At 28.7% G+C, this 14,093-nt stretch overlaps 1 protein-coding gene across 2 annotated transcripts; it reads right to left on the bottom strand.

The window, feature by feature from the left end:
- Window positions 1-436: 436 nt before the first annotated feature.
- LOC107436400 (cilia- and flagella-associated protein 298) lies at window positions 437-13,853 on the bottom strand. Of its 2 annotated transcripts, none has more exons than XM_087164176.1 (7): window positions 13,240-13,853; window positions 12,900-13,067; window positions 9,617-9,684; window positions 5,069-5,227; window positions 4,857-4,988; window positions 2,010-2,105; window positions 437-662 (listed from the first exon to the last, which is right to left on the bottom strand). In XM_087164176.1, the coding sequence occupies exons 1-7, from the start codon at window positions 13,376-13,378 to the stop codon at window positions 558-560; spliced, it is 867 nt and encodes a 288-aa protein (XP_087020302.1). In that variant the 5' UTR covers window positions 13,379-13,853; the 3' UTR covers window positions 437-557. The 2 variants fall into 2 exon arrangements, with proteins under 2 accessions (XP_087020302.1, XP_087020303.1); XM_087164177.1 differs by having other exon boundaries at window positions 13,376-13,501.
- Between the last annotated feature and the right edge of the window lie 240 nt (window positions 13,854-14,093).

The following is a 14,093-nucleotide window of genomic DNA, read 5'->3' as shown; positions in this document are numbered from 1 at the left end:
CCTCAATGTTTATATCAAAAATTAATTTTGTTTCTAATTAATCTTGCGTTAATCCCAAGCAATAAGATAAATTAAAATATGTAAAATATCAAGTTTATAAAAGATATCTAAACCACACGTAAAGAAAATTAGAGAGACTTGCTTACCGAATAATTTTTGTATAATTTTTAGACTTAGTATTTTAGAATTGATAGTTCTAACATTAAAATGTGATAGAGCACAGCTACAAAAGCAAACTTGCTACAATGCTTGTTTAAATTTTTTGATTTATCAGGAGGCCAAATACTTTTTATTAAATAATTTATAAATAATTTAAATTTAATGGAAATGAAAGTAAAATTTGTCTTTAAGAAAATTAATTGATAATTACTTTTGTTGTAATATTTTATTTTTTACAATATATTTAAATTTCTCATTTCATGGTAACGAAAATAAATGAAGAAAAGTATGTTGATATTTATTCAGTTTATGACAAGCTTGAATTATAATGCATTTAATAATATATACATACATATAAATTAGTAGATAGTCCACAATTTAACAAGATACAATTACAATCACTTAAATCTTATCTTGTTTAATCCAAGAAAATTTTTCTTTAAGGCATTATTGTCTGCCCATTGAGAATCTAGATGAGAATCATCATCATCAATTTCTAATCTCTAAAATGTAGGAAAAGAATTTATTTTAGGCATTTGGCAATGTTTTAAATTCATTTAGCTAAAATTCACATATACATATTTATATAGCATTTATAAATGAAGCATAGTATAGAATATCAAATTTTTCCTGACTCATGTAACAAAAGGAAGATTTTATATTAAAAAAAAAAAAAACATCAAAAATGCTACATCAAGAAGAAAAACAAAATTATGAAAATTAATGGTAATATAATATACATTGTAAGCATGATTTAATTTTAAAATTATATTCAGCATTTAAATCCCCTAAACATAAAATCCCCACCCCTTTCAAAAAATAGTCTTAAATAATTAAACTGGCAAAATTAATTTTGTATGCCAGTATAGCAAAAGCAATTTATGAATATTCAAATATTCCAGATTTAATCTATAAACGTTTATTAGGATAGGATGAGTCAGTTTTTTGACAATTATTGACCTGATGCTCATGTTGACAGATTTGTCAGTTAATGATAAAGATATCCAACATTCTGGTCCTATACAGCAATTCGATATCCTCTGTATTAATGTTTTAAGAGCACAGACAGTATAAGAGTGTACAGTGCACAAAATAAAAAATGAAACAACAGTACTTTTTGTACCCCTTAATACTTAAATGAATTTTTTTTTTAAATTAATTGCTCACAAACTTATCTTCCAAATTTTGTATTTTGCTAAGTAAAATTAGTCTTTAAAATGATTTAAAATTTCATATTCAAAAATGCTTGAAACATTATATTAAGTGATAAATAATATTAGAATATCATATTTTGCATGAAATTATCTTTGCATAAACATATAAGTAAATTGTAAAATTGTGTGCAAATATTTATTTTTATTAAATCCTCAAATAGTTTCACAGTTATGACAAAATTATTTCTTGCTCTGTCTAAAAAAGAAAGGATCACGATGAATTCAGTATAACTTGTCCATTTTTGCACTATTACTTATACTTTGTTTACATTAGCTTTATTTTAAAAAAAACTTTCCAAAATTAATTAGTATATTTAAAGTAATCCAACAAAACTGCTAAGATTGCATCTGAATAAGATCGCACATAAGAAGTATATGACAATCTGATCATTAGATAAAAAGTTATTAAGATGTTCCGTTTCGTACATTGAACATCTCATTGAAATGATCTCTTGGAAGTGGTTTCACAACTTTAAACCTTAACAAGCTTCAACTGTAACAGCTGGTTAAATTACTTGTTATGTTAACAAACAATAAAATACAATTAATGAAATCACCAAGTTCTGTAGTTCAAGTAATTATACTTCTTAAGCATTTTAATGACTAATTTAAAATTTATAGTAAATTTTTCCTCACTTTAAATTCTTCTCTTCTTTGAAACTCAGCCAACATCAAATGTTTTTTCTGTTGCTCAGTTAAAATAGGTTCTCTACCAGGAGCTCCATGTCCTTGCTGCAAAATGTTTTTCATATTAGAAAATTAGAAGGTAAAAAATTACAAAGCAAATAAAATACAATTATTTTATCTTTCATGCAACACAAAATCATTTAAAGCAGATACCCAGATCAAAATATTTATTATATTTTGGAAATAAATACAGTAGTACTCCTGACAATCAAATGTTCTTTGTAACACTGCAGTGTCGAAAAGTCTATTTTGAACTCAGTTTTTAGGCAATGAACATCAAACGATAAGGTAAAATTACAAAACATAAATAGTTACTATTGTAAAGTTGCTCTTTTTTAATGCCTATATTTTCTTTTACTACCATAAATAATAATACAACATGATAAAAAAATTTATATATTTTTGTTTTCTGATTAATTGTCCTTTTCTAACAGACAAGATTGGTTATCACGACAGTTACTGTGCAACTTACTTACTTCTATTTACAAAAGTCCCGCAGTGGACTGATCGTTAAGACGATCAGTCCACTGTTCAGTGATCTTCCCAGCAGATCACCGAAGTCAAGCATCAGTGTGCGGGTGGGTGACCACTTGGTTCAGTCTGCGTAGGGACCGAGGGTGTGCGGTATTGGTCCTCGTTAAACTGTTCTATCGTAAAGTGCTCGACTTCGCGTGCAGGTCGTCGGGCTACCGAAGCGGGGGTGCCATCCCCTCTGCAGAGGATCAAAATTGTGATAGCATGTCTTCGGATCATCTTCAGGGATGTTTCCCAGACCGTCGCCAATAGCCCATTGTGCAGCTCTAGTGCGACGTAAATGAACAGCAACAAAAATCTATTTACAAAAACCACTCAATATATTTAGTTAACATGTCTTCTGCATCCACCATGTTTTGAAGGTTAAAATTCCAAATATGTTGAAAGAAATACGTTTATTCATAGAAAGTACGTTTTTGTGACCAATTTCGTAACTTAATTAATTAGCATGTTTAAGGTCGCCCCTAGGAACCATTAAGATTGACAATTAGTACGTGAAAATTGAATCATTAGAACAAACGTTATTCAGGGTTATATATATTTTACCCACTATACATTACTACCAAAATCATCAGATTCAGATGTTATTTTATTCAATTCATTTCTAATAATAAGGTATCGAATAAAATCTTTTTGATATTATCTTTTAACCCATTCAAATGATCCTTTATCCTTAATAATGATGGAATGGAAGGAATGTTGAGTCATATGATCAGGCATTGCAAAACCAGAGTTTTACTGTATTAAAAAAAAAAACTGTTATTGTATATTACGAAAGAAAGAAATCCAAGCGTACAAGAGTTTAAAAACTCAGATATGCAATTTAATGAGTGCAGATATGCAATTTAATGAGTCGCAAAATTTGATACTTCAATTAATGCACAGTCTCTAGAACAATGTCTTAATACTGTGATCTTTACATTTTTAAAACCAATCCACACAGTCCCCTTTGCTAGTATTTAGAAGCGTGATTAATTTGAATTATTTTAATGACCTATTTCATTCTCAATTACTATTTGCATATTGTTAATCTCAATAAAGCAACCAAATTTATGATGCTTTTCTTTTAACATTTAAAACTTTTTGTACTTCTAAAAAATATATATATATTTATTAAAGATTCAACTGAGAATGAGTCATTTGATAGGAAAATGTTTATATAAATTTCTTGAACAGCTATTTCCTTTGATGTCACACTATAAATTTTATACATCTTGAATTTCTTTTGAATGAAATAAGAATGATGAGACCACCATTGTTGAGAAGGTAGTGAAATATATATTTTATTACCGTATGAGGGGGGGGGGAGATTAAAAAAATGATATTGCATGGTCTGTAGAAATCTTCATAATATCTAAATCATATTTGCCTTTCTTTAAATTTTTTTCCAATTTATTTTCGCTTTTATGAATTGTTAATCCCATATACGAAATTTATTTTCTAGTTTAAACATTGCAGCTCAATGTATATTAAAGGCAATTTATTTTTTTCTTATTAAACCATAAAAATACCAAGTCAAAATGCACTTTCGTTTTCAATTTCAACTTTGATAATTATCTAGTAGCTCCAATACAACATAATTTTATCAAAACGTATTGCAGATTTCTGTATTTTATTTAATATTTTCTGTACTTGGGTTCAATCATGATATAACAACATTAAATTATAATATTTTAATGAATGACAGGGATCATTTCTTTGAGCATCCCTAGGTTACATACATCGTGGATATTTACACTTAATTCTCTGTCTTAGCAGTTACTTAATTCTCTGTCTGTAAGTTACTAAAATGTTAAAAAATACCAAACTTATGTTACCAAAATGTTTAGCATTTGTGTTCTTGCATATTCATACTTTTTACATTGTTTCTACTTTACTTTTTAATTGAAAGAAGTCTGTAAAAATAAATATTGCATTAGTTTGATCAACAAACTCAATATGATATGCAGCATACAACTATAATGTATAAATTGCAAATAAATAAATAATAATAAATAAATAAATGAGATTTATAAAGTCAATTTTGTAACCAAGCAGGAAAATTAAATGGTAGATAAATAGCTTAAGTAGTTCATAAGTTCTTTAAGAATTAAATGTGTGTCGTATAATTCTGCCGCAGTGTACTACAAAAATGTTTTTATTGTCCAAATATAGAATTGCTGTGTAAATCTGTTAAAAACATCAAAATATATTATTAACAAAAATTTTATATTTTAAACACATAAAGAAAATGTAGTTTTGTCACTAAAAAATTAAACTTACTTTTTGTAACTTTACTACTAGTTTACTTTTTTCATTCTTGCCAACATAATCGCTAAGAATTTTATCCTTGTCTAAATTTTTGTTCGCCCACCAAATTTCAGCTTTATTGTCTATCAAAACTTCTTTGCTAGCCTATTTACAAAAATTTTTTGGTTATTTATTATTAATAATGTTATAAAATGAAATAGATAATACAAAAATTTTATAATTACTTGTGTTCCAGTCAAATCCTCTTTACCTTCAAGCTCCTGCTGTACAATCTCATATGGTGGAAGGCCCATAGGATAAACAATCATAACTGCTCCTTCTAGAATTTCTAAGGTATCTTTTATGCCTTCTAATGATAAACATACTCCAGATTCCACCAATTTCTGTTTAATAAGTTTATAGCATTCGATTAACATTTAACTTTAGAGTTTGATTATTTATTAATACACTAGTGAAATAAATTAAGAGAATTAGCATATTTTATCCAATTTCATAAAAAGAACTGAACTGAATGTAAAACCACTGCTTCTCGACAATGCAAATCTTGTACATCAAATAGGTGATTGTATGTGTGTGTGTATGAGTGGAGCCAGTAGAGAAACAGGCTTTATAAGTGCACGCAAGTTAAGACAAATTTTGTTCGCTAGCACACATCTGCGAATTTCTTGGTGTTATTTTGCAGCAATAGGTTAAATTCCAATTGTAACAGTAAAAATGAGTAACCACCAACGTTTAGATGATGAAATGAGGTGGAGAGGCTAGAAGCAGGCCAATCTCAGGTCCAGATTTGTAGTCAGTTCAATTTAATGCCCAGCGTCCTGTGTAACTTATGGAAACAGTTCCAGGATATCAGATCCACTGAGAAAAAGCCTGGCAAGATCGTCCAAGAGCCAGAGAAGATCAATTGTCCATTATAACAAAGGGGGCTACAGCCGCAACTCTCTCGTGACTTGTATGAAGCCACAGGATCCCAGGTATCAAGGGTGACTGTTTCCAAACAATTTCATGAAAGAGGGTTGCTTGCAAGAAGACCTGCTGTTTGCACCCCGCTTGCTTCTACGAACAAGTCTGTGCAGCATGGTGTAGAGATTGGAGTATGGATCAAGGGGCGACCGTTCTCTTCACTGATGAGTCCTGGTTCAGCCTAAACACCAATTCTTGCCATACGTACGTTCATATGGAGAAAACCAGGGACTTGCTATTTACCCTCCAATGTCCGAGAAATCGACCATTATGGCAGAGCAGGCTTAATGGTCTGGGCAGGCATCATGTTGGATGGCCGCACACCTCTCCATGCTTTTGAAAGAGGCTCTGTGACTAGTGTGAGGTATAGGGATGAGGTCTTGGAGCCCTATGTTCACTTTTTCAGGGGTGCAGTTGGCCCTGAGTTCATTTCAATGGCGATAAAGCGAGGCCACAAGGAGCTCTCCTGGTCGATGAATTTCTACAGAGTGAGGATATTTGCTGGATTGATTGGCCAGCCAGATCTCCAGACCTCAACCCTATGGCATGTCTGGGATGCTCTAGGGAGGGCAATAGCAGCTCGCTGTCCCCACCGAGAACTATCCAGGGAATGAAAACAGCGTGGCTGAATGAGTAAGACCATTTGCCACAGGAAATGATAAACTGCCTTATTTCAAGTATTAAATCATTCTATGTAAGAGGGGAACATACCACCAATTAACAAAGTTTTGTTGTTGTTTATTCTGCAACTGCTGTTTTATACCTTCCGGCTCCAACGAGTGTTACGCACGATCATGCGTGTGTATTACAATTTTTGATTGGTTATTTGTTTTGTATCAATGTATGTACAGGTCGAATTTCATTAAAATCAGTCCAATAGTTCTAGAGAAATTGACCGAGTCTGCAAATCCTCTTAATTTCTTACACCAGTGTAGATCAGCAATTTTAGTACACTTTTTTTTAAATGAAAATCCATTCATTAATTCATTCTTTTATCGAATGTGTACAAAAAATTCATTTAGCATATTTTGAAAATACCAATGCTGTTAGCATATTTATACTGCTAGATGATACATAAGTGTTTCAGGTCCTAGAAAATGAGTTTTAAACCTTATACTCTAATATTTTTTTATTCCTATAATAAATATAAGAGATTCATCAAAATAATGTAATAAATAGAATGAAGATAATTGTAAGAAATATATCTATAGGTTTTAAATATAAATTAACAATGCTTTTAAGAATAGGAATCCTGTTTATTTATATCATACAATGCTAATATTGCACACACAGATAATTAATATTAATTTTCTAAAGATAATGACAAAAGATATATCAAATTATTTACATAACACACTTTTGATCATTTAAATAAGAAATTTTCATGCAGAAATAAAAAGAAAAAAAGCAGTTCATTTATGTAAATATATTCCAGTAATAAATGTAAGCTATTGGAAAGGGGAAAAAATATCTATCATCTGCACATTTTAGAAATCTATCCAATAAGAAAAATAAGCAATTATTATTTTTCTCCTGTTTCAGCACTCATACCTGATGAAAAACAAGTTTTAGAAAATCTCAAAATCGGAGGTTTTTTTACAAATACTATTGTTTAAACATTTGATTTAAGAAAAATAAGTCTTTTTTTTTTATACTTAAATACTAATTGATCTCATGTATCTTCAAAATCCCACCCTTTTCTTTAAGGAAAAAAATTATAAAATTTTTTTTAATTATTTAAGAAGCTAGTTTTAATATATATTTTTTAGGAAAATATTACAGTAGAAACTTAAAATTAGTGTAATTTTTATGTCTATATAAGCTAAGAACATCGATTAAACTATATCTTTTTCCTAAAATACATACACACTTATGATTTATTGGTTGATTTCTTGAAATTTCATATTAATTGGGAAGAGAGGAAGTAGGACTAAAATTAGTATATTGGTTAACAAAAAATTATAAATTCAGAGCAACAAATCACTTCATTTCAAAAACATAAACAATCTTTTATGAGTTAGATATTTGAAGCATTATGTTTATTTTTAGATGTATTAGATTTAATTTAAATAAAAATAAATTTTAAAGTATGATAAAGTTATAAAAAAAATTAATGAATCTTTACTTCTAATTTTCTTAAGTTATTAAATTCATGGAAAAGGGGTGGTTAAGTGTACTAAAACATGTATTTTGAAATTATTTTTTTATATAGAAATGTAGGATCTAACCACATTGCTTAGCTATTCATTGTGAGTGCAAGCGTGTGAGAAATATCTGCTATTTTCCAACGTTTTCGTCAATCTATTCTACAACACTTCTAAGCATGTATTATTGTTGGTGGTCTAAATTTTAACATTTGTGAATATGAATTACATTTCTGCAAAGAAGCATTTTGCATTACTTAACACATTTTTCTTTCTGTGTCTTTTTTTTATGCATTCATTCATACCTTAATACGTTATTTGAGACTCTACATTCTTATACAAAAATTTTTTTAAAAAATACATGTTTTAGTGCGCTCCCCCCCCCCCAAAGTTTGTCCCATGATAGTAGAATCAGCCTGTATAATGTAATAAGCTTTTAATTTTATCGAGTTACTATTGTTATCAATTAATAAATATAGAGGTATAGCAGACAAATTTTTGCCACTTATCGTAAAACATTATATATGTATAAACTCCTATGTTGGTAGTAGAAAAATAGTCCATAAAAATTTTAATTTGAAAGGATTAGTAAATGAAGATTTGTATGAAGAGATGTAGTAAATGAAGAAATGTAACATTTATTTAAAAATAAAGACATCTTTATGGTTAATCAAACCTGATTTGCGCCACTGTTAACAATGTTGTTTAAGAATTATTAACAAAGATAGATTCATGAAAGGAATATGTCATGTAGGAGTTAACACAGACGATAGAAAAATTTATGTTTCACAACATTCTTCATTGTATTGTACTGTTCATGGGTGTAATGTCGCTATTACTTAGGTAACTCTGAGGAGGTCATGCTTGTAAAAATATACAGTTTGACTAGCAACTTTCTCAGCATGGCAAAATTGATTTGGTTTTGAATTGCTGAGAACAGAGCAATTAAGCTTTTTTTTTTTTTTTAAGAATATAACAAAAGTGATTGAACAAAACAAGTCTCTGTTTGAAAAATGGAAGTGGAAAAATATTTGCCCATTTGCAAAAGCCATCAGAAGGTTGATAAGAACCCAGAAAAAAAAAATATTTCGAAGAAGTTTTATAAGATAAATTTTAAAGGCTAATTAATTCAAAACTTATTTTCTATTACATACCACTTTCATCCACAAATCTTAAGTTCAAAAGTTTAAATTTTGAATAATAAAAACACTGTTTCTTTTTACGATTATTAAACTTTCATGAAATCGAACAACATAACTGCTTAAGATAAACATGAAATGCAAGAAAAATTTTCCTATTTGCTTAATAATATTTTATAAAATATATTTTATAAAAATATATTTAAAAAAATGTACATAGAATAATTTAGTACATGGGGTATACCAATCTTTGCTAAAGCTGTTGTTTCAGTAAGAATTTCAGTGTATTATAGTATTTATTTTTTATTACACACCAGTTTCATTCATCTCAAGTTTAAAAGTTTAAATTTCAAATAATAAAAACATTGTTCCTTTTATAGATTATTAAACTTTTATACAACAGAACAAAATAACTGTTTAGAATAAACATAAAATCCAAGAAAAATATTCCAGTTTAATAAATATATTTTTAAATAGTATTTTATAAAAAAAATGCTTAAAAAAAGTACACAGAATAAGTTAGTACCTGGGAGATACGAGTTTTTGCTTCTGCTGTTGTTTTAGTAAGAATTTCAGCGTACTTTTTTGTAGGTGCTAAAAAATAAATAGCAAAATTTACTCGAAATAATATTCATATTTTAGTTCATAAAAACAAATCCAACATATCATTAAATAAAAATATATAAGTTCATGTTCACACTAATGTAACAGTAAATCATGTCATTAGTTGAGTAGTTAATTTATATTACCTACAACAGCACATGTGTGCCATCTTGCACCTATGCCCTGTTAAAGGTATACATCAGTACATAATTTACAAATGTATAATTGCATACTACTACAGCAATGAAATAGCATATATAGCATCAGCTAACTTACATTGCATATAAATATTGACCTATATCTGTTGCAGTGTTTTCACTACAGCGCCAGAACACGAGAATCTCGCATATTTTTTTCTTTTCTCACATTAAAAAATGATTACCGTGAGAATTTTGCGCATTCTATAAATCAATTTCAAAATTCGAAAATTTCTCACATTTTGGAAAAAGCTTCGAATTACGCCATTTAGAATAAAATCAGTTTCACTTTTCGTCCTGGATCTTTCATTATTTTCAACATCTGCCCCATTATCTAGCCTCCCTATTTACTAGTATTGTTAGTATTGTTCAGAAACTTTTCGAACAACAGAACACAACCACGGAACCCCTTTCAGAACACATTTCTCTACAACCACGTGGTTATCGTAGGTAAGGTTTCTTCATGTAAGACATTCAAATTTTTTATGCACTTATGTAAGATGGACAAATACCTTGTAAAGGCAAAATCTTCTATGATGATGCACCAAAAATATTCAATGCTTTAAAAAATAGAAGACATTAAAAATGTATTATAATTAAAGAAATAATTATTTTTTCAAGAGTTTTTGTGTTTTTTTTAGTTTTTAGAAATCTCACTTAACTTTTTGAAATCTCACCCTGTTTTTGAGAAAGGGTGAGAAATTCTCACCCATTTTTTTTCTATGATGAAAACACTGCGGTGGCAGAAGTTTTTGGGCTTTCTGCAACAAATCTCTCTAGCACTAATATCTTTCTGCAAGATGCTTTTAATAATAACAAATATACATGTTATTAATTAAATTTGAAATAAAAAAGTTGTGTTTACGAAGAAAAAAAATCTATTTGAATAAAATAAAATTGTATTTAATTTTGAAATGAATGTGTAATATTTTTTTATTCTAATATCATGGGCGAGATTCTCACATTTTACTGAACAAGAAATTGCACTAATTATTTCCTTTTTCGCATTTCGTAAATCATCACATCAAAAAAATAAATAAATCATACAATTTGTAGCAGTGAATTACAAAAAAAGATTGATGGCGAAATCAAACGAATTAAATATGCCACATAGAATATTGGCGCAAGCAAGGGTGTCAAAGAATGATTTCTGGAATCCACGATCAAATTTCACGTGCCATTATAGTATCGGTATATTTCAAAAATTCGCGAGAATATAAATAATAACTCAGCAATGAAAGACACCAGGATTTCAAAAAAACAAAGCAAAAATTCGTAGCAATAACTGTCTTAAGAATGATTGAAATACCTCATGGATTAACGAGAGTATCGGGGCAAAATGAGCACATCAAAGAATGATTTCTGGAGGGGAAAAAATTCTTTCACCATTTTTGCAGAAAAGAAATTTTTTATTTCATTATTCTATATTTCTCATTCTTCTCAAATAAGAATAGAAAAATCACGAACATCTCTTTCCCCTCCGATGCGGAAAAATGGCATTTTTAAGTATAATTTTAGAGATCAAAAATTTCTGCATAAAAGAAAAATCAAAATTCTTTACTTCCTAAAAGAAAATTCTGAATGCAAGAACTCTGCAACATTCTGCGACAATGTCGCCGTGATTCTGTCATGGGGGCACTTTGTAAGATTTTTTTAGAATAATTGTTGAATGAGAAACAGCTAAAAAAGCTACGGTACCCAGAAAACTTATAAATAATATATATAAAGAAAAAAAAAATCTTAATTTTTATTCCTAGATGTGTAGTATTTCTTTTCATCGTGGTATTTATTCTATGCATTTTCGAAGCATTGTTATATGACAATAAAGTTAACTTCACATGCTAAAATTCAGAAGAAAAACATTAAAATTCAAACTAAAATAAATGCTTTGAATAGAGTTATCTAAGAGCATATATCTTATATTCTGATTCATATTTAAATCCATTTCTTTGGAAATTTTATAAAAGTTTTCAATAAAGTTCAAAAGACATGAAATACTGAGAAATCTACTGAGCGTACCTAACTACCATGATTCTTATCAGAAGAACAATAACACAACAAAGAGATAATATAACACCTCAAAGTAAATTTGAACTTCTTTGGTACTGTACAGAAATAAAATAAAAATAAATAAATTCAGTACTATATTTATAACTCAGTAAGTATGCTTGAACTGTTTTGATTTTCATGAAACTGTTTTTATGAGCACTTGATTATACTGAGAAAATGTTACAGTCCCAAGCTCACTATAATCAAGTTCAACCCCATTACTGTCTTTCAAAATATAAACAATCTCATACTTAAAAATATTTAAAAGTATACGGGATATTAATTAAATACACAAGTGGGCGACCTTTCTGCAAAAATACAAAACTAAGGCAAACAACGTTAAAGAGCACAAAAATATTTATAAAATACAGACAGCTGTTTTGGATGCTCATAGGGCAACCTTCATCAGTGCGAAAGAAAGAGAGTTTTATATATGGTACATTGATTTATTTAATTTTTCGATATTTCTTCACCAAAATACAATAAAATTAATAGTAAATATAATTTTTCTTTACCCTTTTACTTTTATCAAAGTTCAGTAATGATTTGTAGCCCAAAAAGTAAACGGCTCAAAAAACTAAAAAAAAACGCAAAAGAAATTTTAATTAAAAAAAATCAAATTTTTAAAATATTGCTTTAATTACTTAAACCTAAAATTACAAACACACTTCCATGCAAACATGATTTAATATTTTACCAATTAAAATAGAATTGATTAAGCATTTAAAAGCATAGATAATAAAGTTAGATAGAAAATTCTAAATTTAATTTATGAGTAAAGAATTGATGATGTTAAAAAAAACAATTAAGATCTATTGTCTATTGCCAAACTTAAAAAAAATATATATATATTTTTTTTTTTTTGAAAACTCTTGTTAAATTCTATAAGTAGACACAGTTGCAAAGCGCAATATGAAGACTAATCAATTCAACTTCTCAAATCTTTATAAAATTTCTTACCAAAACCATTTCTTTTCCCTATTGAATCAGAATTTAGAATGTAATCAGAGGATGATAATTCTTTTACACGCCAAGAATCTTCTAGCTTTAACTCTTTGATTTGCTCTGATGACAAACCTTGCATCTGTGGCGGGAGACTCACTCCATGTTTAGACATTTCATCAATTTCTGGAAAAATATATTTTACAAATCATCAAAAAGTTCACACAAATATGTATTCTCATATAAGTAATAATATTCCATTATTAAACAAATTTAAAGTTTCTAAAACTATGATTTCAGAAAAAGTTTTAAAAGAAGTTTACAAAATCAGTAGATTTATGTTTGAATTGCTGATTACCGAAACATAGCCTTTCAATTTTAAGTCTTCCATTATGAATAGCAACCAGGTCCCTTAGAAGATCATCAATTTTAACTGAACAGTTCGTATCATACAAAAAAAGACTTTGATCTGCTTTTTTAACATGCAATCTTACCATTGCTGAAATTTTTATTCAAAAATATCCCAAAAATATTTCACAAATGTTTAATTAAATCGTGCATAAAAAAGAATAACTTATCAAGAAAGACGAAATAATGTTAAATTTTTGATGTGTGTTTATTATCAAAACAAGACGCGAAAACTTCTACAAAGTACTTTGGGCACAGTAGATACTGTACAAACAGTATATTCAGTTTCTGTTTTAATAACTCTTACTAAACCCCATTAACCATGGCTCTTTCAATCTCAAATAGAACAAAACATTGACTTTTCGAATGCTATCGTAATCAACGAGTAGGATCGTAGTAACTATGGCAATGCGCAGCGATTGCTTGTTTTTGCTACTATTGAGAACCATTATTATATTATTTTAAACAGTTTCTGGGATTTTGGTTGGCAGATTGATTCCATCACTAGGGGCTTGATTGCATCATGAGATCCTTTCATTCCCTCTCATTTAATTATCTTACAGGTTTAGACCCGAAGTCCAATCCTGTATTTTATGCAGCAGAAATGAAATAATAGTTAATCCAATATATATTACATTTTAATGTAATTAAAATAAAATAATTTAAGGTTACAGGAAATAAAAACATATATGTCGCTGACGATCGCTAGAGAGAAATATATCAGATGAACAACATCTCGTGAACGAACTTGTTTATATCTAAAAAGAAACTACTGTTCACTTCAGTTCAAAGTTCGGAAGTAGA

The sequence above is a fragment of the Parasteatoda tepidariorum genome, chromosome 5, assembly GCF_982258835.1.
Source record: "Parasteatoda tepidariorum strain Cologne lab strain chromosome 5, Ptep-v5.0, whole genome shotgun sequence".
NCBI lineage: Eukaryota > Metazoa > Arthropoda > Arachnida > Araneae > Theridiidae > Parasteatoda > Parasteatoda tepidariorum.
The sequence above is the reverse complement of the archived record's forward strand: the minus strand, read 5'-3'. Positions and strand labels throughout refer to the sequence as shown.

Excerpts from the sequence above, each read along its gene's own strand:
- LOC107436400 (XM_087164176.1), bottom strand. The coding sequence starts at position 13,378 with ATGGTAAGATTGCATGTTAAAAAAGCAGATCAAAGTCTTTTTTTGTAT. Across the intron at positions 13,068-13,239 it reads AATTGAAAGGCTATGTTTCG|AAATTGATGAAATGTCTAAA; the intron begins GTAATCAGCAAT and ends ATATTTTTCCAG. Across the intron at positions 5,228-9,616 it reads CAAAAACTCGTATCTCCCAG|AAATTGGTGGAATCTGGAGT; the intron begins GTACTAACTTAT and ends CTTATTAAACAG.